This window comes from Anabas testudineus, chromosome 7 (assembly GCF_900324465.2).
Source record: "Anabas testudineus chromosome 7, fAnaTes1.2, whole genome shotgun sequence".
NCBI lineage: Eukaryota > Metazoa > Chordata > Actinopteri > Anabantiformes > Anabantidae > Anabas > Anabas testudineus.
Window position 1 is genome coordinate 19,771,544 of NC_046616.1, and position 26,450 is coordinate 19,797,993.

The window sequence follows — 26,450 nt, forward strand, 5'->3', positions numbered from 1 at the left end:
AACATAGGTCTTGTAAAGGTGATTATCTGATGTTTTGCAAATGACCCTGCAGATACAATGCATTTTGTGGGCTTTTTGCTGCTACTTATGAAGGTTGAACACACAGTTACTGACAATCACGCGAGAGTCAAGAGACACAGAAAGCTGGTCTGTACAAAGTATTTATGTGTACCTGAAAACACCCATAGTTGAAAACCAAAGAGTATATTTATTGTGTCATCAAAGACCTCGTAACACTATTTTTTTACCATCTTTTGCAAAGGCCAGTTAAGATGCATTAAAAATCCAGTGTTAAACATGCTGTCTCAGAAACAGTATGGTGAATAAGGTTGACCTACGCATTTTAAGTCAAAATGGACAGATTCTTTTTTTGTTTGTTTGTTTTTACAATATTTTATTAAACCTGTACATGTTTAAATTAATTTGAATAGTATGTGTCAATAAAGTATCTTTCATTTGTACATATACTCAGAGTTGTTCATAATGCGTGTAAAACATACACTACAGCACAAACACGGAAGCCAAAAATACATATTCACTGCAGGAGAAGATCAACAGCACACTGCCACCCTCTGAAAATGGAAGTAACACACTCATTTGCGCTCTGCGTCTGAGAGAAAGAAGAAAAGTGGGGGTTAGAGAAGTGCGGTTGTCCGTTTCCTGCTCTGAGTTGATGTGTGAATAGAAGAGAGAAGAGAAACTTCCTTGACATTAGAGCTCAGTATTCTGACAGTTTAGAGAGGAGGCTTTTTTTCTTCTTCTTCAAATGCTGAGCACATTAATTTGAGACAAACTTGGAGATTAGCCAGAGGACCATGAGCCGTGGATCTAAAGCCAAACCAGACAACATCCGAAGCTCTCTGCTGAGCATACAGGAGAATGAGAAGTTGGAGGAGTTGCTGGGCAGAAGGTGTGCTGTAAGTTCTGACCTGACCGTCCTGAACAAGCTTGGGGGTGGGGTGGGTTGATGGGGGATTTCCAAGTGTGGCATCATATTCTGCTGTATATATTTTCTAACTTTTATCTGTCAGCATGGAGGAGTTTATTTTAAAAGTGAAAGGCAGCACAGGTTTTTCAGGTTGCTATGTAAATCAGTCCATCGCTACTTCTCTTTTGTACATTATATTCAGTTAAACATGACAGCGAGCACAGCTGACGGTTGAACACCCTCACTTATCCTTTCCTCATCTGCTTTTTGTTAGTGTGGTTACTTATTTTTATGTACTTTGTCTATTTAGGTGCATTTGAAGTCTTATTTTATACATATTTACCTCAAAGCATTCTGTTTTATGTTAATCTAAATGCAGTTTAAAATACATTGTTCACATTAGGTCATCAAAAAGGAGGTAGTTGTAACAGGAAATGGTGGCTGAACCATTTCTTCCCCTGGTGTCAGAATTAGATGAACACTGGGTCTAGGCTTGCTGTAGAGCAGAAGTTGCTCTGTTCCTGGCTCTCTTTTAGCTGCTGAATTACACACAACTCAATTGTTCCTAGCTCACTTAAAAGCAAAACCAGCAAATGTCACGAGCTGCACATTTCGAGGCCGTATGCGTCTGCTGTGGAAATCGAAGAGCATCACAACAACTCTAGGTGCTATCTGAACAAATGAAAACAGACAAGGAAGTGAATCCTTTACATGTGAACTCGCAATAAAAGTGTCCTGTGTCCACCTAACTGTTATCACTGTGTGTGTTATCTGTGTGTTCAGTCCATGGCAACAGCAGTGGCACAGTTGCTCATGGCTCTGCCTCACAGTCCGTCTGTGTGGAGCGTGCAGAACACCGGGGTGGTCTGCTTCGTCAAAGACAACCCGCAGCGCTCCTACTTCATCAGGATGTTTGATTTGAAGGTAAGCTCTCAGACAGAAAGGCCACAGAAGAACCCCGAGACCCTCTTTGCACTGATAATATCATTACTGTGTGATTGTTAAAAACACAACTAAACTCTGACACAAGATGATTTAAATAATATCAGTAATGTTAATGTGTTTCCACAGGCAGGGAGGCAGGTTTGGGAGCAGGAGCTCTACAATCAAATTGTTTATTCCTGCCCACAGCCATATTTCCATACCTTTGCTGCAGACGTAAGCATGTCCTTGTTTAGCTCCTTCCTTTAACTGTAGTTACTGTCTGTGAAGCGGTGTCACACCATTATTTGCTTTAAAATCATCACTAGCACACATTGTGTTTGGCGCTGACGTTCATTTGACGCTGTATTGTATTTGAACCTGTCTGCTACAAACTGGAGGACTGTCAAGTTGGACTGAATTTCGCTGAGCACCAGGAAGCACAAGCATTTCGAAATGCTGTGGAAGAGAAGATCAATCAAAGACACAACCGTCAAGGTGGGTGAGGTTTTAACCACCATTTTGATGTTATTGTTTAGAAATAGAGCCTGAAATGCATTTGCAGTACAGTGATATTTGACAGAATATTTGCAACTACAATTTGCTTTTGTATGTGCTCTTGGACTAATATGATGTTCTTAAAAAGATGCAGAAAAAAATGCATTTAAAGCCACTATTGTTACCAAAATAGGATCTTTTTACATGTCTTTAGCCCACTACTTTGTTTATCCATAAAAACAGACATTGTAATAAGTTCTCTGAAGTATATGGTATATCTTCTTTGAGGTATATAGAGAATTCAAATGGATCAATAAATAATAATTGTTCCATCATTTCTTACTAACTCATGTAATCAACAGTTGTTTTAAACTAAATATCTTTAGCTGTTTAGTTGTTGGTCCATGATGTGGTACAGTGATGCAAAATGGTCTCTCCCCTTTTTATTGACAGAAAAGAAACAGCGCCCCCCGCCGCCCAGTGGTAAGACAGCAATAACTTCAGGACTGTAATAATATTTACATACACAGCAAGCTCTGTGGGTAAATCTATTTCTTCTTTTTCTGTGACTGTAGACAGAGGTTCCCTCCCTGCACTCCCTAGTGAAAGAGGTGGGTAAAGCCTTCAGCACAACACTGTAACTTTTACTATGTTAATGATTCCTCAAATGAAAGAAACACCATTTTGTATGTTCTCTGTGCCTCTTCCAAAAGCAGCACCTGGTAGCCCCGGATCTTTTCACATGGCCACAGTGGATATCCAAAACCCAGATATTCAGTCTTCACGCTACCGTTCGATGCCTTCACCTGCTCCTCCAGTTCTGAGCAGCAAAGAAAAGAAGAAGGACAAGAAGAGCAAGAAAAAGGGCCCCAAACTTTCCAAAGCAGACATCGGAGCACCCAGTGGATTCAAGTAAGTGTTTGAGTCGACTTACGAGTTGCCGATCTGTATTTGTACCTACAGGCTGTTAGGCTGACTATACTCTTCTTTCCTTTATGTCAGACATGTTTCTCATGTCGGCTGGGATCCCAACAACATTGACCCTGACCTGGTGAAGCTGCTCTCCCAGGCTGGGATCAGTGAAGCTGAACTGAGGGATGAAAACACCTCTCAGCTCATCTACAATATCATCGAGCAGTCTGGAGGCATGGAGGCGGTCAAACGGGAGGCGAACCGATCAGGTTCGACTCACACTGCATCATTTCATCCCTTCTCACTCTCCATGCAGGCTAACGTACTCGTCTAGAGATGGGAACACATTGTAATGCAGATCTCCCATTGCCTTGTAGCTGGTGGACCTCCTCCGCCTCCACCTGGAAGACAAGGGCCCCTGCCTCCTCTGCCAGGCTCCAGTCCGTCTGCCCCAACCCCACCGCCTCCACGTGGCCGTTCCGGCCCCCTACCTCCCATCCCTGGCCCGTCACAGCGAGGGCCCCCACCCTCTCAACCAGCTCCAGTACGTGGAGGCGTTCCACCCCCACCGCCTCCATCAAGCAGAGGTGGCCCTCCACCACCTCCGCCACCAGCACACTCTGCACCTTCTCCGCAACATCCAATGTCCTCCCAGGGCCTGCCTCCTCCTCCGCCGCCATCTAGCCAACGTTCCATGGGTTTCCCACCTCCTCCTATCCCATCAACGCCCAGTCGAGGAGGAGGTGGGGGGGCTGCTCCGCCTCCACCCCCTCCGCCTCCACCTCCACCTCAAACTCCTATCTCATCAGATTTTCCACCACCACCCCCTGCCTTCGCCAGTGGCCCACCACCAACACCTGCCCCTGCATCGTCTGGAGGAGGAGGAGGAGACGGTCGAGGGGCTCTGCTGGATCAGATCCGACTGGGGAAGAAGCTCCGAAATGTAAAAACACTTCCTTTTCCCCCAATAAAGATTTTAACTGTCAAGCTGCAAACATGTCTAAATACTGTCCTCCTGTCCTGGTGTGTTCCAGGTGATAGAGAACCCTGATCCACCTCCACCTGCATCTCCAGCCTCAGGTGAAGGCATCGTCGGTGCTCTCATGATGGCCATGAATAAGAGGAGTAAAGTCATCCATTCCTCTGGTAAATATTAGTAAATAGTATTTACATCTTTACATAAACTGTGGTGATGTGTGTTTCTGTGAGTTTGAACCAGGAGGACACAGTCCAATATTTTGTTCTGTCTTTTAGATGAAAGTGAAGAAGAGGGTGGAGATGAAGACGATGAAGACGATGAATGGGATGACTGATGGCGAGGTTTTTGTCTCTGTGGTTTCACTGCGATTTTAGTAAGAAATTGTGATGTTGTTATGCTGATTTGTTACAAATCAGTGACTCAAGACTGGAATATGACCAGACACACTTTGTAGCTGATAAAATAAAGCAGAAAGTCAACGTAAGAGAACTCTGAAATGTTTATGTATTTGTTCAAACATTTCCAGTGTAGGATTGAACAGCATGAAAGCACATAGCACTGTTACTCACAATGAAGGTGAATGGTGGCTCAGACTGGAAAATATCTTGTTCCTTGTGCTTCCATTAAAAAGAGCTTTTTTTCCAATCTGTAAATACAGCATGACAGGACACCAACAATCAATACTAAATCTGAGCCAGTTTCATTCCCGTTTTTCATAAGAACATACTTTACATAAAAAAAAAAACAATGTTTCTGTATCATTTTCTCATACATCTGTGCAAACATCCCATATTCCCTCTAAAACCACCACCGACAAAGTGCATAACTGGAAGAACACTGTATGTTACACATATCTCCAGTACTCACATACTGTAGGTCACTAGAGCACAGGACAGTAAGGGAGTTATTGTATGACAACATCCAATGGAATTAGCTTAACAGTCTACAATACACCTTATAAACATCATTACACACCAAGGTTCAAAACAGGACAGTAAAATGTACAACTTGCAGATATAACAACAGATACGCATGCACCATATGCATCATCATCATCATCATATGATCTTCATACAATACAATAGTAATCCAATGACCATTTCTTGACCATATATATTATATTAACAATCAATATATTACATTTGTGTTTCACGATACTTTAAAGGACCATACGTGTGGTTTTGCATGTTTGTAGCCTCTCAACTGAAAGTTGCATTTGCTTCACATGGCAGTAAATATTTTCAAAAACAGCAACAAACCTGTGTGAAGCAGGTGATCCAATGAGCAATATTACTATTACATGGTACAAGAACCATCCAACATCTGACATTTGACAATCTGTCGTTTTGTGGTAAGAACAACCTTGAAGACAAATAATAAGCAAAGATAGATGCTGTGAAAAAGATCATGTGTATTTTTTTTTTGTTTGTTCCTTGTCCTACATGTGTTCTATGGCGACTCATTGATACTGATATTTCCCACTAGCACCTGAATGAAACAACAAGAAAGTGTTTTAAAACAAGTCCTGTGTCAAACGTCAAACTAACACGAAGTGGCATAAAATCAATCCAGAAATGTTCAATATTCTTTAAAAAGTGGTCATAAGTAATGGAATATGCAGAGTTTGTATTTAGGCTGACACTTGCAAAACCACCAATACAGTAATCTGACAACAACATGACGGCATCACCTGCCTAATGAACGGAGGTGACACCTGAACATGTGTGTCAAACATAAAAGTCCACCCATGACGTCCAGTCAGGCCAGTGCTGGACAACGCTGGTTCTGTCCTCTAGCCGAGGCCTTGGTCCTGGCTTTCTGTGTGCCTGCGGCTGGTGCGTTTGTGCTGCTGCTGCTGTTTGGGACTGAGTTGTTCCCAGTAGGACTGGCAATACTGGTTGATCAGTCTTATCTCAGGTGGGAAGGGTGTGGAGGTGAGGGAAGACTGCGAGTACGGTTCTGCATGGCGAGTTTTTGGCTCTTCGTCCTCGTCTTGAGCGGTGAGAGCTAGAACAATGTCTCGATCCAGGATGCGCAAAGCCACACGGGCCACTGTGTGTTTAAAGTTGTTCTCCGTGGCAAGGCAGTGGTAGAGCCCCGCGTCCGATTGGTTAAGAGACTTCAGCAGGATACCATGGTTGGTGTTCACAATACCTCCAGCACGGTTTAGCTATGAAATCAGAGAATTAAACATCATCTATTTTTATTTTCTTATTTATTTTTTAATTAACATTTTCCTAAAATGTAGTTGTTGCTCACCACTTTCCTCCTTCCTTCCCTCTGGAACAGCCACTTGACTGTAGCCTGAGGTGAGCGAGGCTGACACTCTAAGAAGGTACTGCTGCCCTCCACCCCAAACTGCACTATTTCTTTCAGACGTTTCTCTACTGGACAAATTTATAGAAAAGAAATGTTTGTTGCTTTAACACAATTTTGAAGTGTGCAAGTGCGACCTTTAAGCACAAACAAGCGGTCTCACCTTTGGCATTGAAGCCTCTGCACTGCCTCAGGGGATCACCGTGTTTAACATCCTGTCTTCTGCTCCTCCTGAGACGAAGATAAGTTTCAGGCGTTAACACGTATTACTTCACAGTGTAGAGACAGTGCACACTGACGCTATGAGATATCTCTGACCTCTTGGTGGACGGAGTAAAGGCAGAGCAGCTCTCTCCATCCCAGGCACAGTACGGGTCGCGAGCCAGGCAGCAGTCAGAGCAGGCCCTGCCGTAGACGCCACAGCGATGCAGCGACACCTGGGTCAGCCCCGCATCGGACGACACGTACAGCTGTTGCTGCAGTGACACAAGCAAAACACACTCAACTCACTGAGGCCACAAGGAATCAGCTTCAATACGTGCACTGAAATATGATCCACGAGGACTCGTCTTACTCTTTTAGAAGATATCTTCATTGTTTTGACTGGAGCTCTGCTCTATATATTAATAAAAAAGAAAAAAATCAACAAGGCTTTATCTTAGTGAGAGAGTAGTTTAGTCATTTCAGGGTCACATATTTAAACATACCCGGAAAACCTCCACTTCCTCTAGTGTGAGTTCCTCCATGGTGGTTGGATCCTTTGGCAAAACAATGACTTTTTGCACAGTGCCTCGATCTGTAAGTTAGACATTTATTAGTATTTTACATTTTCTTGACAGTACTCCTTTAGCTAGTTGCCGTCAGCCCCGCCCCTGCCTCACCTGTCCCGAGGAAGAGCACCTCGTAGCGCCCATCCACAGCATCCACCTGGTCCACCACCAGGGCCGTGAAGCGGTAGTCCACACCTGTTCTCACCACCAGGGGGCGGCGGTGGATAGGATAAACTGGGTGAAACATGAGGGGATGGGCTCTGATGAAATTCACAGCCTCATCTGAAAAGTTCTTGGATGAACGGATACCAGGAGTGAAGGTTCCTCCCGGACACTGGTTGGAAAGGAAGAAGAGGTGGTTGAGTCGAAACAGGTTCGTGTGTCGACATCTGTGGTGTATTTCACTGTATCACTTCGACATAACAGGACCGATGCTCACCGTTCCAGGCCGTGGGTAGGGAATCTTGCCAGTGTACTCTGTCCATTGGTAATTATGGCCATGTTTGTGGGCAAACGGTCCATTGAAGACGTTGCGGATATCAGCCATTGAGTACACACAGACTGCAGAGCCCTTGAACACAGAGCTTAAACAGAAACAGACATTTAAGGTAATTAGAAGGCAAGCCTGAAATGAAAGCATGAATTGCCCATAAAGATGAAAAAAACACTTAAGATGAGGCTGTGGATTTATCAAGCAACGCTCCCAAAACCCTAGACTCACCCTGCTGTAGTGAAGAGAGCGTACACCATAGGGTTTCGTTCATCCTGTGTGGGTTGAATAAACACGTCTCCTGGAAGAAGAATTACACTCAGATCAATAAGACCATAGTAAAAGCAGTTGCAATTAAAATGCAATCAGTTTAAATGCAGCTTTTATTTTTATCACGGCCTCACGTAGTTCGTCGAATCGCGTCTCCACTCCATCATCTCCTATCACCGAACAGATAAGACGAGCCTTCAGGAAAGTTGTCCACCGGTTCACCAGGGACTTCTGCCCTCCTTCATCATTCTGGACAGCACAGAAATTCATGACTTCATGTCATGATTCAAACTGTACAATGTGTTTTATATTACAAGGTAAGCGTAAATTGCATGTATTTTCACTACAGTGGTTTGGCTCACCAGACACACTCTGCCCACTCTGGCTAAAACGCTGGGGCTCGCCCCGCTGCTGGAGTCTAGAGTCTTCTCACGGAAAAAAAAGTAAAGTTTGTCATCGTTCTTTTCTGCACTGTCAGGGATCTGCTGGATCTGAACAAACACCGGCTCTAGAGGGTAAAGACAGATAAGCAGAGACAGGATTGAGGCAAGTGGTTGTCAAATAAAATGAGAGGAGCCATAACCTGTAATCAGAGGCATTTACCTCCTCACACCCACACTTACTCACCATTGAGCCACCTGGAGTCATACTGCTCTGTTCTGATTGCTGTTCTCCCTCCCATCGTCCTAAACAGTGCGGCATCTGTACTCATGAAGTCAATATGGACGCCTGCATATAGGTTACCGTCTGCACAGGTGACACAATCAAAAAACAGAGAAGTTAAACTCTGTGATTCAGCATTTAACTGTAATCATTGTCTGTGTGTGTGTTTTTTTTTCTTCTTCTAAATGAAACATGTCTTACTGAGCAGAACTGCAACACTCTCCTGTTTGGGATCATAGGAACATTTTCCCTTCCCCGAATCCACGTACCCAGGGACCAGCCTAAACAGGTAGTCCTGCAGAGGCAAGTTAGACGGGGAGAGTATGCATAAAAATAGATTGCCAGAACGTCACCAGGGAGTATGGGGAAAAACACAAACAAATCAGTGTCCCAGTTTGTGGTGCTGAAATATTAAGCAGGACAAAGCTTTCCAGGCCCACTGCTGAGGGACATTTGCTGTAAATCCCACTCAGGGAACTGTAAAAGTGTCTGCGTTCACCTCTGCCCTCCAGCCCCTGTTGATGAATGTGCAGATAGGTTGGTACGCCCCTGTTCCACAGGTGTAGAGGTGGGTGCGGTTCCACGGCTCTATCAGCCGGACAAAGTTGGCGCATTCACCCTGCACAAAGACGAAGAAGACAAAAAGTATTCAAGCAGCGTCCGTATCTTTGTCCCCATCTTGAAAGCAGACGTCTGCCATTTCTTGAAAGAACAGGATGTAAATGCAAGATCCCACCTGTTTTCCCTTTCCTGTCATCTGACATTCTCCCTTTCTCTTAGCAGAGGCCGGCCAATGGATCTGTTTGTTTCAAAACACCAGGAAAATACTGGATTATACAGGATCATTGCATTTACAGACATAATGCCACATACCAAACAACAGACTGGATTTAAACTGGTGCAGTTGTACACACTATGAGAGGCTCCTTGTTGACATTGTGCATGTCCAGGGCCACTAGGTACTCCCGGCTGCCCAGGTACAAGCGTCCCTGATCCTGATCCATCAGGAGGACGCGGTAGTCACTGGTGTTGAAGGAGAAGCTGAAGGGCCGTGCAGCACGTGTGTCCATCAGTTCTGTGTGGGAAAAAAAAAGCTAGTTTAAAACCATCCACAGCACTTGGAAAGCAAAAAGCAGGGAGAGCGAGGGAGAGCGAGGGTGAGCGAGGGACGGCTCTCGACAACCATCCAGATTATTCCCTTTATGCCTTTAACATGTTTCATTACTGACTTGGCTGGACTCAGGGTCCCTTGAACAACACAGTTCTCACTTCTTTGCTGGAAAATGTGTGTCACTGATTAAATATAACTCCGCTTAGAGCATTTTTAAGAAACACATTCGCTTTTAAGATCTCAATATTTTATGTGTCCTGACTGTCTGATTGAGTTGAAGGCACCACATGCCTTGTGGAGCCAGTCCCGTAGGAAACATGGTCAGCGGAACTCACAGCTAATTCTTAAGATCAGGATTGTGTGCAGCAGAGCGTAACCTGTTAGGACACGCTGCAGTGGAAAAAAAAAAAAAAGTTTCTCCTATTTTTGTTCTCCTGAAAGCTTTGATTGAACAGTTTTCATGTGCTGCGAGACAAATGGCCGCCTCCGTTGAACCCGTCCTCTGAATGTGACTTTTTCTCCCCACTCCTCCATCTAACTATTCATTGCATCGCTTCAAACCCATTCACACATACATGTGCGGTATGTGCCAGTTACTGACCACCATATGTGGACACCGGGACGCGACGGAGGCATGTTAAAGACAGCGGGCTTATGTAATGACAAATGTTCACACAGACCCTCACAAGCCGGCTTATGGGGATTCAAGAGGAAGCACAATCTTTATTTACATCAAAGTGCTTTTCATTTTCCTTCCGAGGTCAATTTTAACAGGATGCAGTCAAGGTCCCACTAAAATAAGCTAAGCAATCGGATCTGCGAACAACACGGGATGGAGTCCTACATGTTGGACGAGATCTGGTTCTGTTCCTGAGAGGTAAACACAGGATAACAAGCCTCAGGCCAATCTCCACTGGGCCATAGTGGATTCACTGAAGAGGCTAAATGTAGAAACACCACACCCCTATACATGTCTCCATCCTCCAAAAATAGCAAACAATGTACTGCCATCATCTGGTAAACATTCAGCAAACGTTATCCCCTGACAACATTCTGACACCGATCGGGGGAACCACTGGGTTGGACACAAGATACAAGTATGAGGCTACGGCTGGGCCACTATGAGCTCTTGGCAACCTATTGTCACTAAGGCACAGAGGACCACTGCTGCCTATCTCAAGTATGAACAAACTGGTAAGAGCTCTGTGACAGCATGAAATCTCAAACGTGGCTTCAGTTACGCCGCACATGTTGCTCTCTAGCAATGCTGGCGAACTCAATCTAACACGTTAAATGAGACTCAGTCAGTGTCTTTGAAGTGTGTATATAACTTACACAACTTCCCAGTGACAGAGGAAACAATACACCATGTCCATCCTGTGCGGGCCTCCTTTTCCCCAGCCTTGTCACTCAGACCGACTCATTCATTCACAAAAGTCACATGTCCTCCAGCCGCCCCGAAAACCTCCTCCACAGGCGCCTCGGAGAACAAAGAGGCTCGCTGTCACAAACAATGAACAATAAATCCTCGGAGTGGCACAAAACAGTTGGGGACTAAATCCAACTTTTCTCCTTTTGGTTAGGTATTAGGGGGAAGGGGGACTGAGGTTCGTGAACGTGGCTTTATGTGTAAAAACCTTAGTAGCAGTAACAATAGTACAAATCCAACACCTGCGAGCTGCATCCGACGCGCTGGTGAACGTCAGTTCCTCAGAGAGCTCTGTACTGGGGTGAATTCCTGCATCTTACACAGGGAGGAACATGATTGAGTTCAAGATGAAACTTGTGTATTTGGTCAGTGTACTACTTTGTGCGCCCTACTACAAAAAAAAAAACAAGGCATCTAAGCTGTTTTCTGAAAGGGGATTAGTGCTAAAGGTCATATAAAAATGCACTGCAATTACCCTGTCAACCTCAAATGGAACCGTCCATGAGCAGCATGTATACAGCTGCTTTCAGGGTTACGAAAACATTTCAATTCAAAACAGCACTGTGCGCAGACTCCGACTGGCAGCTATCAAGCGCGGATCTCATGATTAGCTCACCTCTAATCTGCATCAGACGTCTGTTGTTGAAAATCATAAATCATAAATTCTCATCAGTGAATTGAAAGATAATACGCGTCAACTCTGCCCAGACCTGACCCGGGAGTGTTTTGACTCCCTTCCACATCAAAGCACTGAAGAATGTTATAAATCTGATTCAAGCCTCTAATTCTCACTCCGAGGTACCTCAGGTGTGACGTGCGAGAAGGGTTGTGGTGCGTGCGACTTCTCACGCGCAGGTGCACAAGGAGTGACAACATGATCGAGCTGCGGTGATAAGTGCAATCATCCTGCATTGTTTCGATCAAAGGTGTCATCCGAATGTGTGTGTAACATGAATCTCTGCTGCTTGAGTTAATGAGGACAGGGAGCAGACTAAATGGGAAAATCCCAAACGCCTGCAAAAAAAAAAAAAAGCAAACACTATCCGCCCCCTTTTAAAATTCATACCTTGTGGCTAAAACATTATAGGTCTGAAATATCATTTTGTTCCTGTGATCAGATTTCAGGTGTTTCCTTCGTGTGTCATCATGTCAGACATCAAAAACAAAGAACTGACAAGTCTGACGACTGTGTGTGTGTGTGTGTGTGTGTGTGTGTGTGCGTTCTTGGGCGTGGGGAGAAATTCAGTCGAAGGGCACAAGCAGAAACCAACCACACGTAATATCCACCTTTTGTTTTCAGAGTTGTACTGTTTGACATGCGGCAGGAAAGTGGTTCTTTACATATGTATAAAGAGGAAACATAACTGCTGGTGTGGATGCGTGCGTGGGTGTGTGCACGAGTTTACGTGTGCGCCAGCGACTTAGTGGGAAAAGCCAAACAAGTAAAAGAAACTATTAAGGCGATCTCTGCTGTCAGCGGAGTTAATGTGTACGAACTCACCTTTGAAGGAGAGACGCACCCGAGGAGCAGACTGCTGCAGGCCTGAGCCTCTGTAAACACACAAGGCCAACAGGAGAAGCTGGGCTCCAGATGCTGTCATGGTAACAGTCATGCAGGTAGCCCACGGAGATCTAAATCTGGATGAAAAAAGAAAGAGGAATGAACTATTATTATAGAGTGCCCCATGAGAAATGCGAGACAGAAAAAGAAGGAAGGACAGACAAGAGACTGTCTTTCTCTCTTTCTCTGATCTCCCTGATCAGAAGTCTGGCCTGCAAGCCTTCCAAGGCGAGACGTATAGTTTGGCAGGAGAGAACAACGTCCAAATCTTCACACCTGCTCTGGAAAATCTGACAGCCCTATTATTTATTTAAAGTGTAAATGCAGTGAGGTATGTGTTAAGACTGGATAATAGCGTTTGCAAGCACAGTCGAACGGAAAATGTCTGAAAAGTGACGTTCACGCCTTCATCTCGTACATTTTATTAAACATTTTACATTTTAACTTATACTTTATCCATATTTTCATAGAAAATCGTTTCAAACACGAGTCCGCAACCCATCAGTGATTCCCTGTGCCTCTCTCTCTCTCTCTGCCTTTCAAAAAAGCACGTCAACCACCCTTCAGGTGCTGACGAGTGAAAGACATGACAGTTCAAAGACACAGGTAGTCCTCGCTGAAACAATTTCTGACAGTTTAGGGGTGTTGAAACGCGGCCTAACAGTTAGACCTTAACTCAAGCATTCATTATGCATCTGCACTTTGCTGGAGAGGATCCCATATAAATTATGAATACTAAAAGCTGAGTCCACAACATCCATTAAATTGTCTCCCTCAAGGTGTGCTTCGCTCAGGCTATAAGCCATCCCACGGGCTCTTGTTCTCTCTCTCTCTCTCTCTTTCTCTCTCATGACATCCATGTAGAAGAGGCCTCCAGTGGCACATGGTACAAGCCTTAAAATAAGAGCTCTCAGGGAGAGGTGTTCACCCAGGAAAACTCGGGAGATTTCACTAAACGCTCACTGAATTTCACAATAAGACATGAATTTACATGTGACACATATAAAACTGTTCCCATGAAAAATCTGAACATTCTGATGAAATACTGAACATTTTGGAAATTAAAAACAGAAGCCACTGGGAATGCCTCACCGGCTTTCTGGCATCGTCACACAGACTGCCATATATCTTCTCACCAGGCAGGCTTGATCTGCAGTCCTCTGATCACTGTATGGTTCATCATATTCATGCACCATGGGGGGAATCCAAATAATGGGCACATATATTTAGAGTCAAATATATTTATCACCAAATAAAAAAAAAGAGTATTACTCATTAAAGGATCAAAACAGCTCGGAATCACTTTGACTTTACAATAAGTCAATAAATAACTAAAGTTTATCACCATATGTTCCACACACTGTTTACCTCCCTGATTTAATATGAATGATTAAGCAACAGATGACTTTAACCTGGTTAATCTAAATCAGTATTATTATATAAATTCATGCCCTGTCTATTAACAGATAAAAATAATAAGACCTGAACTCAATCATGTAAAAAGCAGCAAAGCGTTTGATGAAGCCTGCGGGTTCATTGTATGACTGCACTTCATGGTATTTTCTATGGCTGACGGTTTTTCTGCTGGTTTTCTTGGTTGGGTGGTGACGGCAGGACAGATTTAACTTCAGCTGTAACCGTACATGGTTTCCCTTTAATAAATAATTATAGGATTTCTATAACCTACTTCTTTTTTTTTCCACGGAAGAGTGCGCTCTTACCTGTGAACGCAACATCCAGAAATAGGAACCGAACAAATGGGTGTACTCGAGTCACCCAGCGTTCACACTGCGATACAGAGTAACCAAACAAGAGTTAAAAGTTAAACCAGAGACAAGTTAAACGTCTCACCTTTGATTTGGGACTTTCTCGACAGCCGCTGCGCCTCTCGGATCCGAAAAACTTGCGGGATGTTACCGCTGCATTCCCCGCGTTGTGCGTCTCGGAGCCGGACTTGGAAAATGAGTCTGTCAGCAGCGCTGAGCAGCCATAAAACAATCCGATATGTTAGCAAATCCCCTTGGAGAAGAAAGAAAGACAACAGGCGCTGTTCACCGACGACCTTTCTCCAATACAAATATTAACAGGAGAGCACGCAGCTGACTCCTGCTCCACTCTTTCCGAAAGTTTACGCCTGGAAGGCAGCAACCATCAGCCGTGATGTGAGCGAGATGTTGCTCCACTGATCCTTTACAGGGAGTTTGGGGGGTGGTGGTGGTGGTGGGGGGGTGTTTGAATGTGAATCAAGTGACCAGGTGCAGGTGTTGGGAAGAGTGTCTGCCCCGCTGTCCTCTCCCTTCTGTTCTGCCCCCACCCAGCCTTCCCTCTCCTGTTGGCCCACAGCAGCATTGGACCAAACCTCTTGGTACACCATATGGGTATGATTAACCCTGTCACTGCTGGTGGCTTCAACACACTGCTCCACTCTCCTGGAAACTGTTATTAATCTAGGTCACTTGTGCTGTTTGCTTCTTTCTAGCAAAGTTCATTTATCCTCAATCCTTCAGTTAAATGGTGATGATGGGCGAACAGCCACCGTTCAGATAAATGTTTTTCTCGTGCACCACCGGGACCACAGACTGTTCCTGTGCATGTTGCAGGGGCTGAAATTTCAATGAAAGAGGGGTGCAGACGGGTCTGCTACTTGGACCGTGTCACCATTACTTTTCAGCTCTACATGAGAGCCAGGTCAGGCGAAAAAGATTCCTGGGATTCCTCTCTGGCTGGCTTCAGCGCTCATGACAACAATGACAAAGCAACCAAGAAAAAGGGGGTGACGAGGGGGCACGGGACGTAAAGGACATCTATCCTGTCAAAAGAGCCTTGGGCTTGAAATTAAAGCAGCTCTCAGAGCGCCTCCCATTATTACTGGCTTTGTGGTGAGCACTGACGTAGTATGGTGCTAAAGAGACAAAAGCAGAGGATGAATGTGTTCTGAGCGGTGCCTCTGCAAGTCAGTGAGATAAAATAAACACACGGAGCAGCGTGGTGTGTCAGAGTGTAAAAGGCCACAGAGGAGGGCAGTTCCTGGCTGAACCACACACACGCTTTATTTCAGACTTTTTCAATGTCTCTTTAACTTCTTGGCTTGGATTCAGCATCACACACATAGAGTGTGTGTAAGCAGTGACCTTATCTGGAGCTGGGTATCAGCCAGATGTGATGTACGGGCAATGATGTGGCAAGATGTGTCCAGGAGGGAGTCTTTGTTTCCCGCCCCCCACAGGAGGCATCCCTCTGTTTCCAGCTGAGGAAATGAGTCACAAGTTTGTGCTAAGTTCAGGTTTCCGTGTGCTTTTCAAATTTGGCCCTGGACACTAGCACGCCGACCAGCTCCCACCGCTTTACAAGCACCTATTAACGTCATCCGTATCTGTCACTGTACCATCCTCCATCCTGTGCGCTTATCTGACAAGCATGCAGCCACTGCCGCCTCGACTTGCTAGAGATAGCAACAGCTCTCCGTGTTTCTGCTCTGTGTACGTGAGCACAGGCAGCAGCAGCGCACGGCGGCTGCAGAGGCCTGTTACTTCCAGCGTGATGGATAGATTTAGTCTGCGAGACACAAACACAGAGTCTGTTTTTTTCTCGCTCACAAAAAGCTCTGTCAGGAGGATCTTAGCGACTAATGGATAACGTGAAAAGGGGAGGTAGACAGTCATCCCTGCAGGCAAACCCAAGGCTTCAGATGAATTCTGGGCCCTCAGACACATCAATCATGGCAATTGTAGTGGCACAGTATTGTCGCCCTGAGGTAAACCCAACCCATTATTTGACCCACTGATGTTCTTCCCTTCATCAGAAATGACGAAGTGAAGAGTGTTCGAACATGCCTGCTACAGAGAATCCAGGGCGGCACCATCCACTACCATGACCTCGTCACGGAGAGAAAATAAAAGCGCAGTATTCACCAGGATTACTGGCTCTACTTCCAACCACAACTCCTCTCACACGACTTTACAAGTCGTCTAATTATTATCTTACAAGTCAGGAAAAAATGTAAACATCAGAATTCCAGATAAGGGAACAGGTGCTATGTTGACATGCGTGAACTTCACACACCACTTATTAACAAAAGAGAGCAACTTTTCTGAAAACATCTTTGACAGGAAGGGCGCATACGTGGCGCACATTCCAGTTGCAGCCTGCTCGCCTTGCTCTGTGCTGGAATTGAGGTGATTGCAGGTTTTTAGAGGAGGACACTGTGCAGGCACAGTGGAGCAGCAGCTTCCCTGAGATGGAGCACCGTCTGCAGTCGGCCAGCATGCCTGCCACGTGTCCACAGGGCCAGCCAGCCACCATCTGCCTTGAAGACGAGACTGGCACTCTGCTTCACTATAAAATGCAGCTGGGAGATTCAACAGCTGCCGAAGAAGAGAGAGCTCTTTCCAAATAACAGGGGGTGTGCGTCAGGGAGGGAGGGAGGGAGCTATTGTACATGAAAAGGAGGATAGATAGGATGTGAGGCAGATGAGTGAAAGTACACTCCTTGTGTCTTAAAAGGTAAAGCTTTGGTAAAAGCCAGTTAATGATGAAGTGTCCTCAATGTCCAAAAGGTTTCTGGAGCATGTGGGACTCCAGCTCCATCTTAAGCTCTGTGACAGACATTGTTTGTGATCAGAGAATCAGTGGAGGAAGAAAAAAAAAAAAAGTGTCGGGGTTGGTGAAAGTGAGACTAGAGTGCGCGTGGCTCTCTTGTTGGAGGACAAATTGGTGTGCGGACATACGTGTGCGGAGTGTGTGCGGAGTTGCGCAAAACACGCGCGCACATCCCGCTGCGCCGCTTGAATTCCAAACGGAATTGATTTCTCTTATCAGTCTCTCTCCACACCCCCCCCGTCCTCTCTCTCTCCTCCTCTCCTCTCCTCGGGCGCATCTTTCACACCCTGGACTCCAGGTGAATTTCAATGTCACCGACGCACAAAGGTAACGCGAGCAGCAGCAGCAGCAGCAGCAGCAATCTGTTCATCCCGTCAAGTGGCCGCGCGCGTGCACTTGCGTGTGTACAGTATGCGCAGTGTGACTGGTGATGGGGGTGGAGGCCTATTCGTCTGTCTTGGTGTGATCGTGGCTCTCTGTAACTGGGCCTAGGCGTGAGCAGGCACTCTGTGATCTCCCCAGATAAGAGTCATCCATCTGCTGCGTTGTCTCTGTCAGGGGCCCGGGCAGCTCCGCTTATCACTGCACTCATCCATTTCCCTCAATCATATCCACTCTATTCTCTTTCCTCATCTCTCCCTCTCTCTCTTCGTTCAGATGCTGTGCTTTATCTTGATTAGCTGACGAGCGGACAACAAGCATGCAGACGTGCACCGTGGCGCTGAAAAGCCTGCAGACACTGTGCGCATGCGACGCGCAGCTTGTGCACATATGCACGCATGAAAAAGAAGGCATGTGCACAAAAGTGACACACACACACACACACACACACACACACACACACACACACACACACACACACACACACACACAGGTAGTTGGTATTCAGAGGCCCTAGCTCAACCTCTCAGGTTACCTACTACACATGAGCCTCTTTACAGGAGAAAATGTCCTTCCCAACATCAATCACACAGATGAAGAATAAGCTGCTGTCTCTTTTTTTTTTTATCTTTTCTTTCCCCCACAGCTCGCAGTGGAGCGGCCTGAGTAGCAGATTCCACTGAGCTGCTTTGTGAAACATGAGAGCATGAAGCCGCATGACAAGATGATTTGTGTACAGTAGCAACACCAGCTCAGCCCAGGAGGAGTGTAGTTTACACTGGAGAATCCGTTTAGGCTCTTGCCACCCCATACATAACAAAAGCTTCACAGACAACCCTCAGACCACAAAGCACAAGCCCGGGGATGGCTTTGTTGTCCCAGCAATCTGTACTTAGTTTGTCACAATCAATATTGTAGGAACCCAACCTATTATTAATTCATAGTCATGAAAACATGTTGTGCTCTGAGGTGGGCTGAATAAAGCTGCTTCAAAGGCGAGACAAACACTGTGTTTCACATGGGATCACTTCATAGGGTATAATGTGTTTCCATCATCAGTATTAATAGTATAGGCTGATTCTAGACTGCATACCCTAGGTGCTGCCGGGCCTACCACAGGACAGGTTTTTGCTAGTGGAATATTTATAGCTGTGCATTAAAAGTGGAATCAAAGGGTTTAAGTGTACCATTGCAACACCACTGCTGCTCCTTTGTCTGGGCCTGTCCAAAAATGTCTTGCCTGGGGCTATTTGCAGTGCTACATTCAAAATGTCAGTGATATCACACGCTGCCGTCATATCAAAGGCGGAGTACATTAAAGAACAGCTGTATCTCCACTGGATTTGTTTGATTCCTCTCTTCAGGAGGAGCACGTAGCAGCCGAGCATGTCAGACAGGTGACAGAAGTGTCACACGTGTACGCTTCATTAGAAGTTCTTGAGATTTAAGGCAGTCGAGTACTTTGTTTAAATCATTTGTGTGCCCCCGACAGCTTAAATGTGGAAAAAAGACAAGCATTATACCACATATTTTCACACACAACCTACATTTACACCTCCAGCTTTGCAGGGGACATTGCCATATGCTGAACTACACTGCCATCTTGTGGCTCTGTTATGCACGATTTCTAGTGAACCAGCTCTGTTGAATTGCAGCACTATAGTTTCATTAATGCATAAAACTTCAGCTCTGTTATGAACTGTAAATTCCAACATGGCTTCCTCATTCTTACTGCTGATAAGCGGTTTGATTATTATGGGAAGATCTCTATATATCTCATCATGTGGTCATTTTCCACAGCCATCATGGACACCAGTGGTTTCTTTCTTTTTCAGGAAATGACAGACTGTTGTATTGACTATGCCCAGCGTTTGCACAATGCCTTCCTTCTTTTCTCCCATCAACAGCTCACTGGTCTTCCTGTTGATCCGTTTTTAACAACTGCAGTGTTCTAAAACTAAAAAACTAAAACCAAGAGTAGTGACTAAGAGCTAGTTTGAACCATTAAGACACACACACACGTTCCAAACAGTGAGCTGATATAGATGCTGCTATATTGTTTTGTTGTTCCAGCACTTTTAGAGGAGACTGTGTCTAAATAACAACAGACAGCAAGATGAAACAACTTCCTATTTTATTTGATCGGACTCAAAAGGTGGACATTAATCTTTGAGCAAAGAAAATGAACCAAAGCAAACAAACAAGTAGGTATCTTTAAACTACAGTGTTCTATAAAACACAGCACACAAAATAGAACTTTCTGATCATATTTATGAAAAAACTCCAGATTATTTGATAAATTTATCCATGGATTAAACACGTGTACTGTCTTATCCAAAAGACAACGCTGAAATATTATTTACAGGTTCATTGCTAAGAAAAGTAAGCAAATATTAGTTTTGTTACAGTGCACCCCGTAATGTTGCTGTGAATTTAACGACATCTACTGACACGGTGCGCCGCAAATTATTTCCTCTACACAGTCTTGTAAGTAATATAATCACCTTGCCTTACAGCTCATGCTCACAGGCATGCCATAATGTGGACGTGTGTAGAAAAACCATGTAATAAATACCATCTTTTTAAAAAGAAGTTAACACAAAATTTAAACATAACATGAAAACAAATGTTTTAGAAAGAAAATTCAATATAAGTTACAATTTAGAGAATCAAAATACAAAACTCTGCTACGTATTGTAGGAGTATGTTACAAAAATGTAGGAATCCACAGAAACATTGGTTAAACTACGCAGTGATTTTAAACATCAGAGATGGTTTACAGTTGGTAACGGGTGGCGAAGGTTGGTGTCTAACAAGACTGAACATACAGAGGAGGACGGGAAAACACAGGTAGCATATACTAAAACAATATCCGTTCCTGTTTACTACAGTAGAGTACACGTTTCCTTATACACGGCCAACAATAACCAGAGAGTGTAAAATGTCTGAGAGTCTGTAAGGTTTGTTTTTTTTTTTTTTTTCAATAAAATTACCAACATGATCATCCCTGAGAACAAATTTTGGTTCAGTACTCAGTGCATCTGAAATGTACTGTCATGGTATCAAATTTGACTTGTGACACGTGTCAACTATTTTGAAATGATCACTAATACTAATACTAATACTAATAATAATAATAATAATAATAATAATAATAATAACAATAGTAATAATAATAATAAAGGGTTTCAGTTTCACTCATTTTCAGAGATCTTGCTAAATTTAATGCCAGCAATTAAAAACAAACCCACGTTGTGTTTTTAGGCTGTTGTATGCCGTCCTTCATTCAACTGAAGAACACTACCGGTATGAAGAAACAACATTTGGCGAAAAAGTGAGCTGCAGTTTATCATAATACATGGTACTGAGTGTATAAAATAGAGGGGAAACATGCTGCCTTGGCTTTATTATTGTTGTCAACCCTGATTTAAAATGATTCAATGATTTTTCTGTATGAAAAGAAGAAAAACAAAAGCTCATGTTCTGTGCATAAGAATGACTAACATCAGGAAGAAGGATTCCATGTTTGCTCTGGTACTCTTCATCAACCTCACCATCCTCCTCATGTTCCTGCTCTCTGGTCCCTTGATGACTGGTCTTCTCTACTTCTCTCTCCTCACTACCTCTCAGGCCTCCTCTTCCTCCTCCTGGTCGCTGTCATCAGAGCCTACAGGACAGAGGTGAGACAGCTATAATTTAAAAAGGGAGGTTGTAATTACGCTGCTGTTGATTTAGCATTAATGCAAAGCAAAACTAGATTAACTTAATTAAAAAAAAACAAAAAACCCTACGTAATCAAAAAGTAGAAAAATCAAGGAAACTACCACCCCCAGGTTCCCCAAGCCACCCAGTGATGAATTAGCAACACTACTTTTAAGAGTGGTATCTTACCGTCAATCACAATTTCTCCACCATCCTCCTCCTCCTCTGGGCTCTCATCTGAGGAGGAAATATTTTCTGTCTATTCAGTTTAGCCTGCATTACTCAGACAGTTTATTTCAGCTACAACACAAGCCAGTCAACGTGATGCTAACAAGCCCTTTGCCTCTCATCACAACATGATCAACAGCAGCAAACACCGTGGATTTTATACACAGACAGAATAACTGAACCATTCACCAACATTTAATTTCAAAATAATCTAAAATAAGCCGTGGAAAATACTAATATTTCACAGAAAACCGAATGAAATGGAAAATCTTCTACATAACTGTGCACTGTAACCGACCAGCTAAGTGGGTCAGTGACTTTTACTCTTGCACTGACCTGCACTAGGCCCCCTGTCCTCTTCCTCTTCTTCTTCCTCTTCATCGTCCTCTTCCTCCTCCCTACTGCGGCCTTGTTCAGCCTCACCAGTATCCTCCCCAGGCTCATCATCCGAGTCGGAAATTACCACACACTCATCTCCATTACTGTTGTCAGCTGCTCTAGCCCCACTGCCGCTACTGGAGAGAATGGATGGAAAGAAAAAAAGAGCACAGACACGGTAAAGACACACATTGTTTCGGTATGCATCCCACCTGGTCCTACAAGCAGGCAAAAATAAAAATCAGGAAACTGTTAAAGTTTACACATGAACTATAATTTCAAGGCCCTAGGGCAGAGAATTATTCTTAGAATTTACAGCTTAATAAGTGGTTTGTCCACTGACTATACATTATGTGGCACTGTGAGAAAGAGTCTCCCATACCTGCCGTTCTCCCTCGGTTCCCAGAGAGGAGTGAGGTAATATCTCAGAGGATCTCTGTACAGGTCTTCTTTAAGTATCTAAACATCAGAACGGAGGTCATTTCAAACCATTTTATTTTACATGTTTAATACATCATGCTGCATACTGACTCTTCTATGGCATTCATAAAATGAAATGACTTCAAAATGATCTCTAATGGCAAATATCTGTGTTAGTTACACGTGAGATAACATGTCAGTGATGACAGTGCTGTCATCTGTACCTTTGCTACATCATCTTGTCCCGGGTTGCTGTGGTCACTGAACCAGCTGAAAAAGCTCTGGTAGACCCCCCGTGTTGACTTTCGGGGTTCATTGTGGGCCGTCAGATTCTGCCCACGATGCCACAGGATGGGGTTGGAGAAAGACATGGGAGATCCTGAAAACATGAGCACTGAGCATTACAAGGTGATCCAGACTTCATATCCACACTCCCCTTCAAAAGTATTGGAACAGTGAGGCCACTTCCTTTTATTTTTGCTGTAGATTAAAACATTTGGGTTTGACAAGATGAATATGAGAGAAAAGATCAACATTACAGCTTTAAATACCAGATGTTTATGTCTGGATCTGATAAACAACTTAGAAGATAGCACCAACAGAAACATTGTGAGAGCTGTAGAGAATGACCCTAAAACAACTGTTAGTGACATCAGTAACAACCTCCAGAGGTCCGGAGTGAAGGTGTCACAATGAACTGTTTATAGAAGACTTCAAGAACAAAAGTACTTCACAGAGGCTACAATAGGAGATGCAAACCACTCATTAGCAAGAAGAACAGGAAGGCCAGGCTGGAATTTGAAATCTGAAACAGAAATGACCCTCTGTAGACTTAAACCCTCTAGAGCATTTTACCTGCTAAGGAGGAGACTGAAGAGAGTAACCACCCAAAACAAAGAACAACTGAAAGAGGCTGCAGTAAAAGTGGTAGAAAGGTATCACAAATGAAGAATGTAAATGTTTGGTGATGTCAGTGAGTCACAGGCTGGATGCAGTTATTGCAAGCAAAGAATATGAATCTAAATATGAAGTCTTACTCACTTTAATCTATTTTAAGTCTACATTTTCCAATACCTTTATAAAAAGGTGCAATGTTCTAAGTTGTGTGTCAGATCAGAAGTAAAACAAAATCACAGCTGTAATGTTGATCTATTGTCTCATATTCTCCATTTGATGTCAAACCCAAATGTTTCCAGTCTACAGCAAAAGTAAAGCAACTGGACTCGCTGTTCCAAAACTGTTGAAGGGGAGTGTACATGTTGAAGTAGCCTGTTAGTACAATCAAAAATGTTTAGATGTTACAGTATGTGCCACCAGAGGTCACTCAATAAGTTTGAGAAACTAAACACTAGATTTCTCTTAACAACTTCATATTTGCAATATCTCAATCAAAGCTATCCCAGCAGAACCTGTTCCATATCTAGGACACAAATTCTAAGTCTACATACGAAAATGTTCTGAAAAGTGCAAAATTCTTTACACTGAAAAAGCCCTTTCATACCAAATTATAGAATATTATAAAACTAATTCTTGCTACGAATGTGTCAGTTGTTTTTAAGACCAGTATTTGAGGTGTTGTATTATATGACATAACACTGAAATCATCTCTCAATCCATATTAACAAAACAAAGAGAACAAGAGTCATAATATCCTCACACTAGCCACTTTTTTCTAACCATTTTAATTAGACGAGTGCATTGTTTGAAGACTGTGGGTGTGAACTTTTTTGGTTTTCTGGCAATTTACTCTTCATTTAACACGTTTGGGTAGTTGTTCCAGAAAACGTGTTGCTATTTGTGTTTTTTACTCCCACGTATGAATGCATGTCCTCCGGTTACAATCTACCACTTCACAGCAGTTTTTTGAGTTTTTTTTTTTTTTGCACCAAATGAGAAACATATATGCGGCCAATGAGATTTTGGTTTAATTTCTTTTGTTACATAACTATCATAAGTTTATGCTATCATTAAAAACTACAATTATGCCTTGATTTAAACACCACATGCTAAGTTTTACCTCCCATCCCGAGGTGCAGCTCCTTCATTATAATGTTGTTCTGGAAATACGGGTTCCGTCTGAAGTGGAAGCGGATCCTGTAGCCCAGTTTGTTGTTCTTGAAAGACTCGATCTGAAAAAAGCATAATATTAACTTCAAGGTATATACAATAGCCAGACTTTGTAAGAGCACAAGGCCAACTCTTCCTACCTCAAGATCCGTCATGTAGCTAAGAGCATCTTCATCAGTTTCGTCAATGTGAGCTGAGAGATGTGGATGATTCAACAACTGGCACATTAAGGTTAAAGAACAACAACATATATTGAATTGAAATGTTCAAATACAAATTAGAAAAGATTCTTTCTTTTTTACCTCACTTGTAAGTCGCTTTGGATAAAAGCATCTGCCAAATGGCTAAATGAAAATGTAAATGTTTTCTTATAAATGTCAAGGATACAGCTGTAACCCAGAAGCCAGGGATAGTTTTTGTAATGGAGCTACGCTGATCCAGATGTGGTCGTCGCTGGCGACTAATCTTCAGGTCCAGTCGCTGGTGAAGCCGGGCACTTTTCTTCTCAAGTGCTTCAAGTCTCATCTGTACCTGCGCCAGGAGAGCCACCGACTGTCTCATCTCAGGGGCCATCTTAACAGACACAATGGCACACTCTCCATCATCATTGTCCTCATTGTCTGATGGGAAAGACGAGCTTGGTGTTGACGAAGATCCAGACATGGATTCATCGCCTTCATCTGCTTCTGGCACATCATCTGCATCTTCTCTGTCAGTACTCGGAACCGATGTGGAGCTGTCTGCAGCAGCTGCCTGTGTCTTGGAGCCCACTCTTGAAGACTGGTGGCCCCCACGTTGTTTGATTTTGTTCCCCTGTTTCACCTGTTTAGCCTTTTCAGACGAGCATGGAGTCTCTTGACTGTCGTCCCCATCTCCCCCTGTGAGACTGGCAAGTGCTTCAGCAGCTGCTATGGCTGCTGAGTCGGACTGGTCCAGAGGTGTTTTGGGACGCCGCTCTGTTACTGCTGTCTTCTCCTCAGCTTCCTTTGTGTCAGTAGATCCTGGAGCGTCTGAACACTGTGTTTTTTCAGTGCTGCTGGCATCTTGATGGTCAGCAGTGGGTTGTGAGTTGTTGACAGGCAGTGTACCGATGCCATCTGAATCCTTATCTGTCGGTGCGCCAACTGTTTCTTGCACGCTACCTTTTGCCCGGCCTTCGCCTCCAGCTGCTTCTTTACTCTCAGCTTCACTATTTTGGCAAGTTTCCAGAATAACCCCCGTTTCATTTGACGCGTCACTTACTTTTGCGGACTTGCTGGGAATCGTGCTGCCTTCATCCCGGTCGGATGATGGACTCCGTTTCCTTGATGCAGAGTCAGCGGAGTGTTTGCAGTCCGTCACTTGACTCATGCTAGCTAACGTTAGCTAGCCAAACAGCTAACAAGCTAAGTAGCCCCCAAGCTCAGCTAAAACTAACGTGAATGCAGACGATTGATCCAGTGAACCAACTACTTAAATAACAGTTGTGATTTTGATACTTCGGTCTAAATGTAACCTACATTCTCAATGAACCTAGAACAGGAAGCTGCTTTCGCCGTTATTTATCCGCGGCCTTGCGCAACGTAAAATTAGCAGGCTATTGCTAACGTTGGTTAGCATGCGTTACCAAATTCGCGTGTACTCCCAGTGATGGCCGCGCCACATTTTTACGTATAAGAGTCCAGGAAGAAAGAGTCGGTTCACATAGTAAAACCTACCCGTGCTATTTCGCCTTTACCAACAATCCGCGTTATTTACACTAGTTTATGTTTGGATTATCTGTTAGCTTACTATCCATGTACCGACGTTGGAGAAAAACAATCTCCTGATTGGCTACGGCGCGCCGCG

The 26,450-nt window shown here is 43.9% G+C and overlaps 3 protein-coding genes across 8 annotated transcripts; 1 reads left to right on the forward strand and 2 right to left on the reverse strand.

The window, feature by feature from the left end:
• The first annotated feature begins 579 nt into the window (after window positions 1-579).
• Window positions 580-4,735, forward strand: LOC113166939 (WASP actin nucleation promoting factor). Of its 3 annotated transcripts, none has more exons than XM_026367214.1 (11): window positions 580-910; window positions 1,712-1,852; window positions 2,000-2,086; window positions 2,251-2,347; window positions 2,801-2,830; window positions 2,923-2,958; window positions 3,061-3,259; window positions 3,350-3,528; window positions 3,637-4,202; window positions 4,294-4,405; window positions 4,514-4,735. In XM_026367214.1, exons 2-11 carry the CDS (start codon window positions 1,715-1,717, stop codon window positions 4,570-4,572), a joined length of 1,503 nt encoding a protein of 500 aa, XP_026222999.1. In that variant the 5' UTR covers window positions 580-910; window positions 1,712-1,714; the 3' UTR covers window positions 4,573-4,735. The 3 variants fall into 3 exon arrangements, with proteins under 3 accessions (XP_026222999.1, XP_026222997.1, XP_026222998.1); XM_026367212.1 differs by having other exon boundaries at window positions 581-917; XM_026367213.1 differs by having other exon boundaries at window positions 583-917; window positions 3,064-3,259.
• Window positions 4,720-15,150, reverse strand: LOC113166927 (semaphorin-3F-like). Of its 2 annotated transcripts, none has more exons than XM_026367190.1 (18): window positions 14,700-15,150; window positions 12,789-12,925; window positions 9,662-9,822; window positions 9,484-9,546; window positions 9,247-9,366; window positions 8,949-9,042; window positions 8,712-8,831; window positions 8,447-8,592; window positions 8,219-8,333; window positions 8,046-8,115; window positions 7,764-7,908; window positions 7,436-7,658; window positions 7,262-7,350; window positions 7,129-7,170; window positions 6,873-7,030; window positions 6,718-6,785; window positions 6,498-6,622; window positions 4,720-6,408 (listed from the first exon to the last, which is right to left on the reverse strand). In XM_026367190.1, exons 2-18 carry the CDS (start codon window positions 12,898-12,900, stop codon window positions 6,031-6,033), a joined length of 2,229 nt encoding a protein of 742 aa, XP_026222975.1. In that variant the 5' UTR covers window positions 12,901-12,925; window positions 14,700-15,150; the 3' UTR covers window positions 4,720-6,030. The 2 variants fall into 2 exon arrangements, with proteins under 2 accessions (XP_026222975.1, XP_026222974.1); XM_026367189.1 differs by having other exon boundaries at window positions 6,498-6,625.
• Window positions 15,151-21,312: 6,162 nt separating this feature from the next.
• Window positions 21,313-26,413, reverse strand: tspy (testis specific protein Y-linked). 3 transcript variants are annotated; one of them, XM_026367210.1, is made up of 8 exons: window positions 25,011-26,413; window positions 24,764-24,841; window positions 24,574-24,685; window positions 22,781-22,935; window positions 22,519-22,595; window positions 22,095-22,273; window positions 21,720-21,767; window positions 21,313-21,495 (listed from the first exon to the last, which is right to left on the reverse strand). In XM_026367210.1, exons 1-8 carry the CDS (start codon window positions 25,971-25,973, stop codon window positions 21,455-21,457), a joined length of 1,653 nt encoding a protein of 550 aa, XP_026222995.1. In that variant the 5' UTR covers window positions 25,974-26,413; the 3' UTR covers window positions 21,313-21,454. The 3 variants fall into 3 exon arrangements, with proteins under 3 accessions (XP_026222995.1, XP_026222994.1, XP_026222996.1); XM_026367209.1 differs by having other exon boundaries at window positions 21,720-21,785; XM_026367211.1 differs by lacking the exon at window positions 21,720-21,767.
• Window positions 26,414-26,450: the final 37 nt, after the last annotated feature.

What these genes read in the sequence shown, in the direction of transcription:
- LOC113166939 (XM_026367212.1), top strand. Translation starts at nt 816, where the DNA reads ATGAGCCGTGGATCTAAAGCCAAACCAGACAACATCCGAAGCTCTCTG. An exon ending in TGCACTCCCTAGTGAAAGAG is followed by an intron (nt 2,959 to 3,060) that starts GTGGGTAAAGCC and finishes CTCTTCCAAAAG; the next exon opens with CAGCACCTGGTAGCCCCGGA. An exon ending in ACGGGAGGCGAACCGATCAG is followed by an intron (nt 3,529 to 3,636) that starts GTTCGACTCACA and finishes ATTGCCTTGTAG; the next exon opens with CTGGTGGACCTCCTCCGCCT.
- tspy (XM_026367209.1), bottom strand. Translation starts at nt 25,973, where the DNA reads ATGAGTCAAGTGACGGACTGCAAACACTCCGCTGACTCTGCATCAAGG. An exon ending in GAACCGAGGGAGAACGGCAG is followed by an intron (nt 22,274 to 22,518) that starts GTATGGGAGACT and finishes CATTCTCTCCAG; the next exon opens with TAGCGGCAGTGGGGCTAGAG. An exon ending in TGGAGAAATTGTGATTGACG is followed by an intron (nt 21,496 to 21,719) that starts GTAAGATACCAC and finishes TCTGTCCTGTAG; the next exon opens with GCTCTGATGACAGCGACCAG.
- LOC113166927 (XM_026367189.1), bottom strand. Translation starts at nt 12,900, where the DNA reads ATGACTGTTACCATGACAGCATCTGGAGCCCAGCTTCTCCTGTTGGCC. An exon ending in TCAACAAGGAGCCTCTCATA is followed by an intron (nt 9,547 to 9,661) that starts GTGTGTACAACT and finishes TGAAACAAACAG; the next exon opens with ATCCATTGGCCGGCCTCTGC. An exon ending in CAGAGGCTTCAATGCCAAAG is followed by an intron (nt 6,626 to 6,717) that starts GTGAGACCGCTT and finishes AAATTTGTCCAG; the next exon opens with TAGAGAAACGTCTGAAAGAA.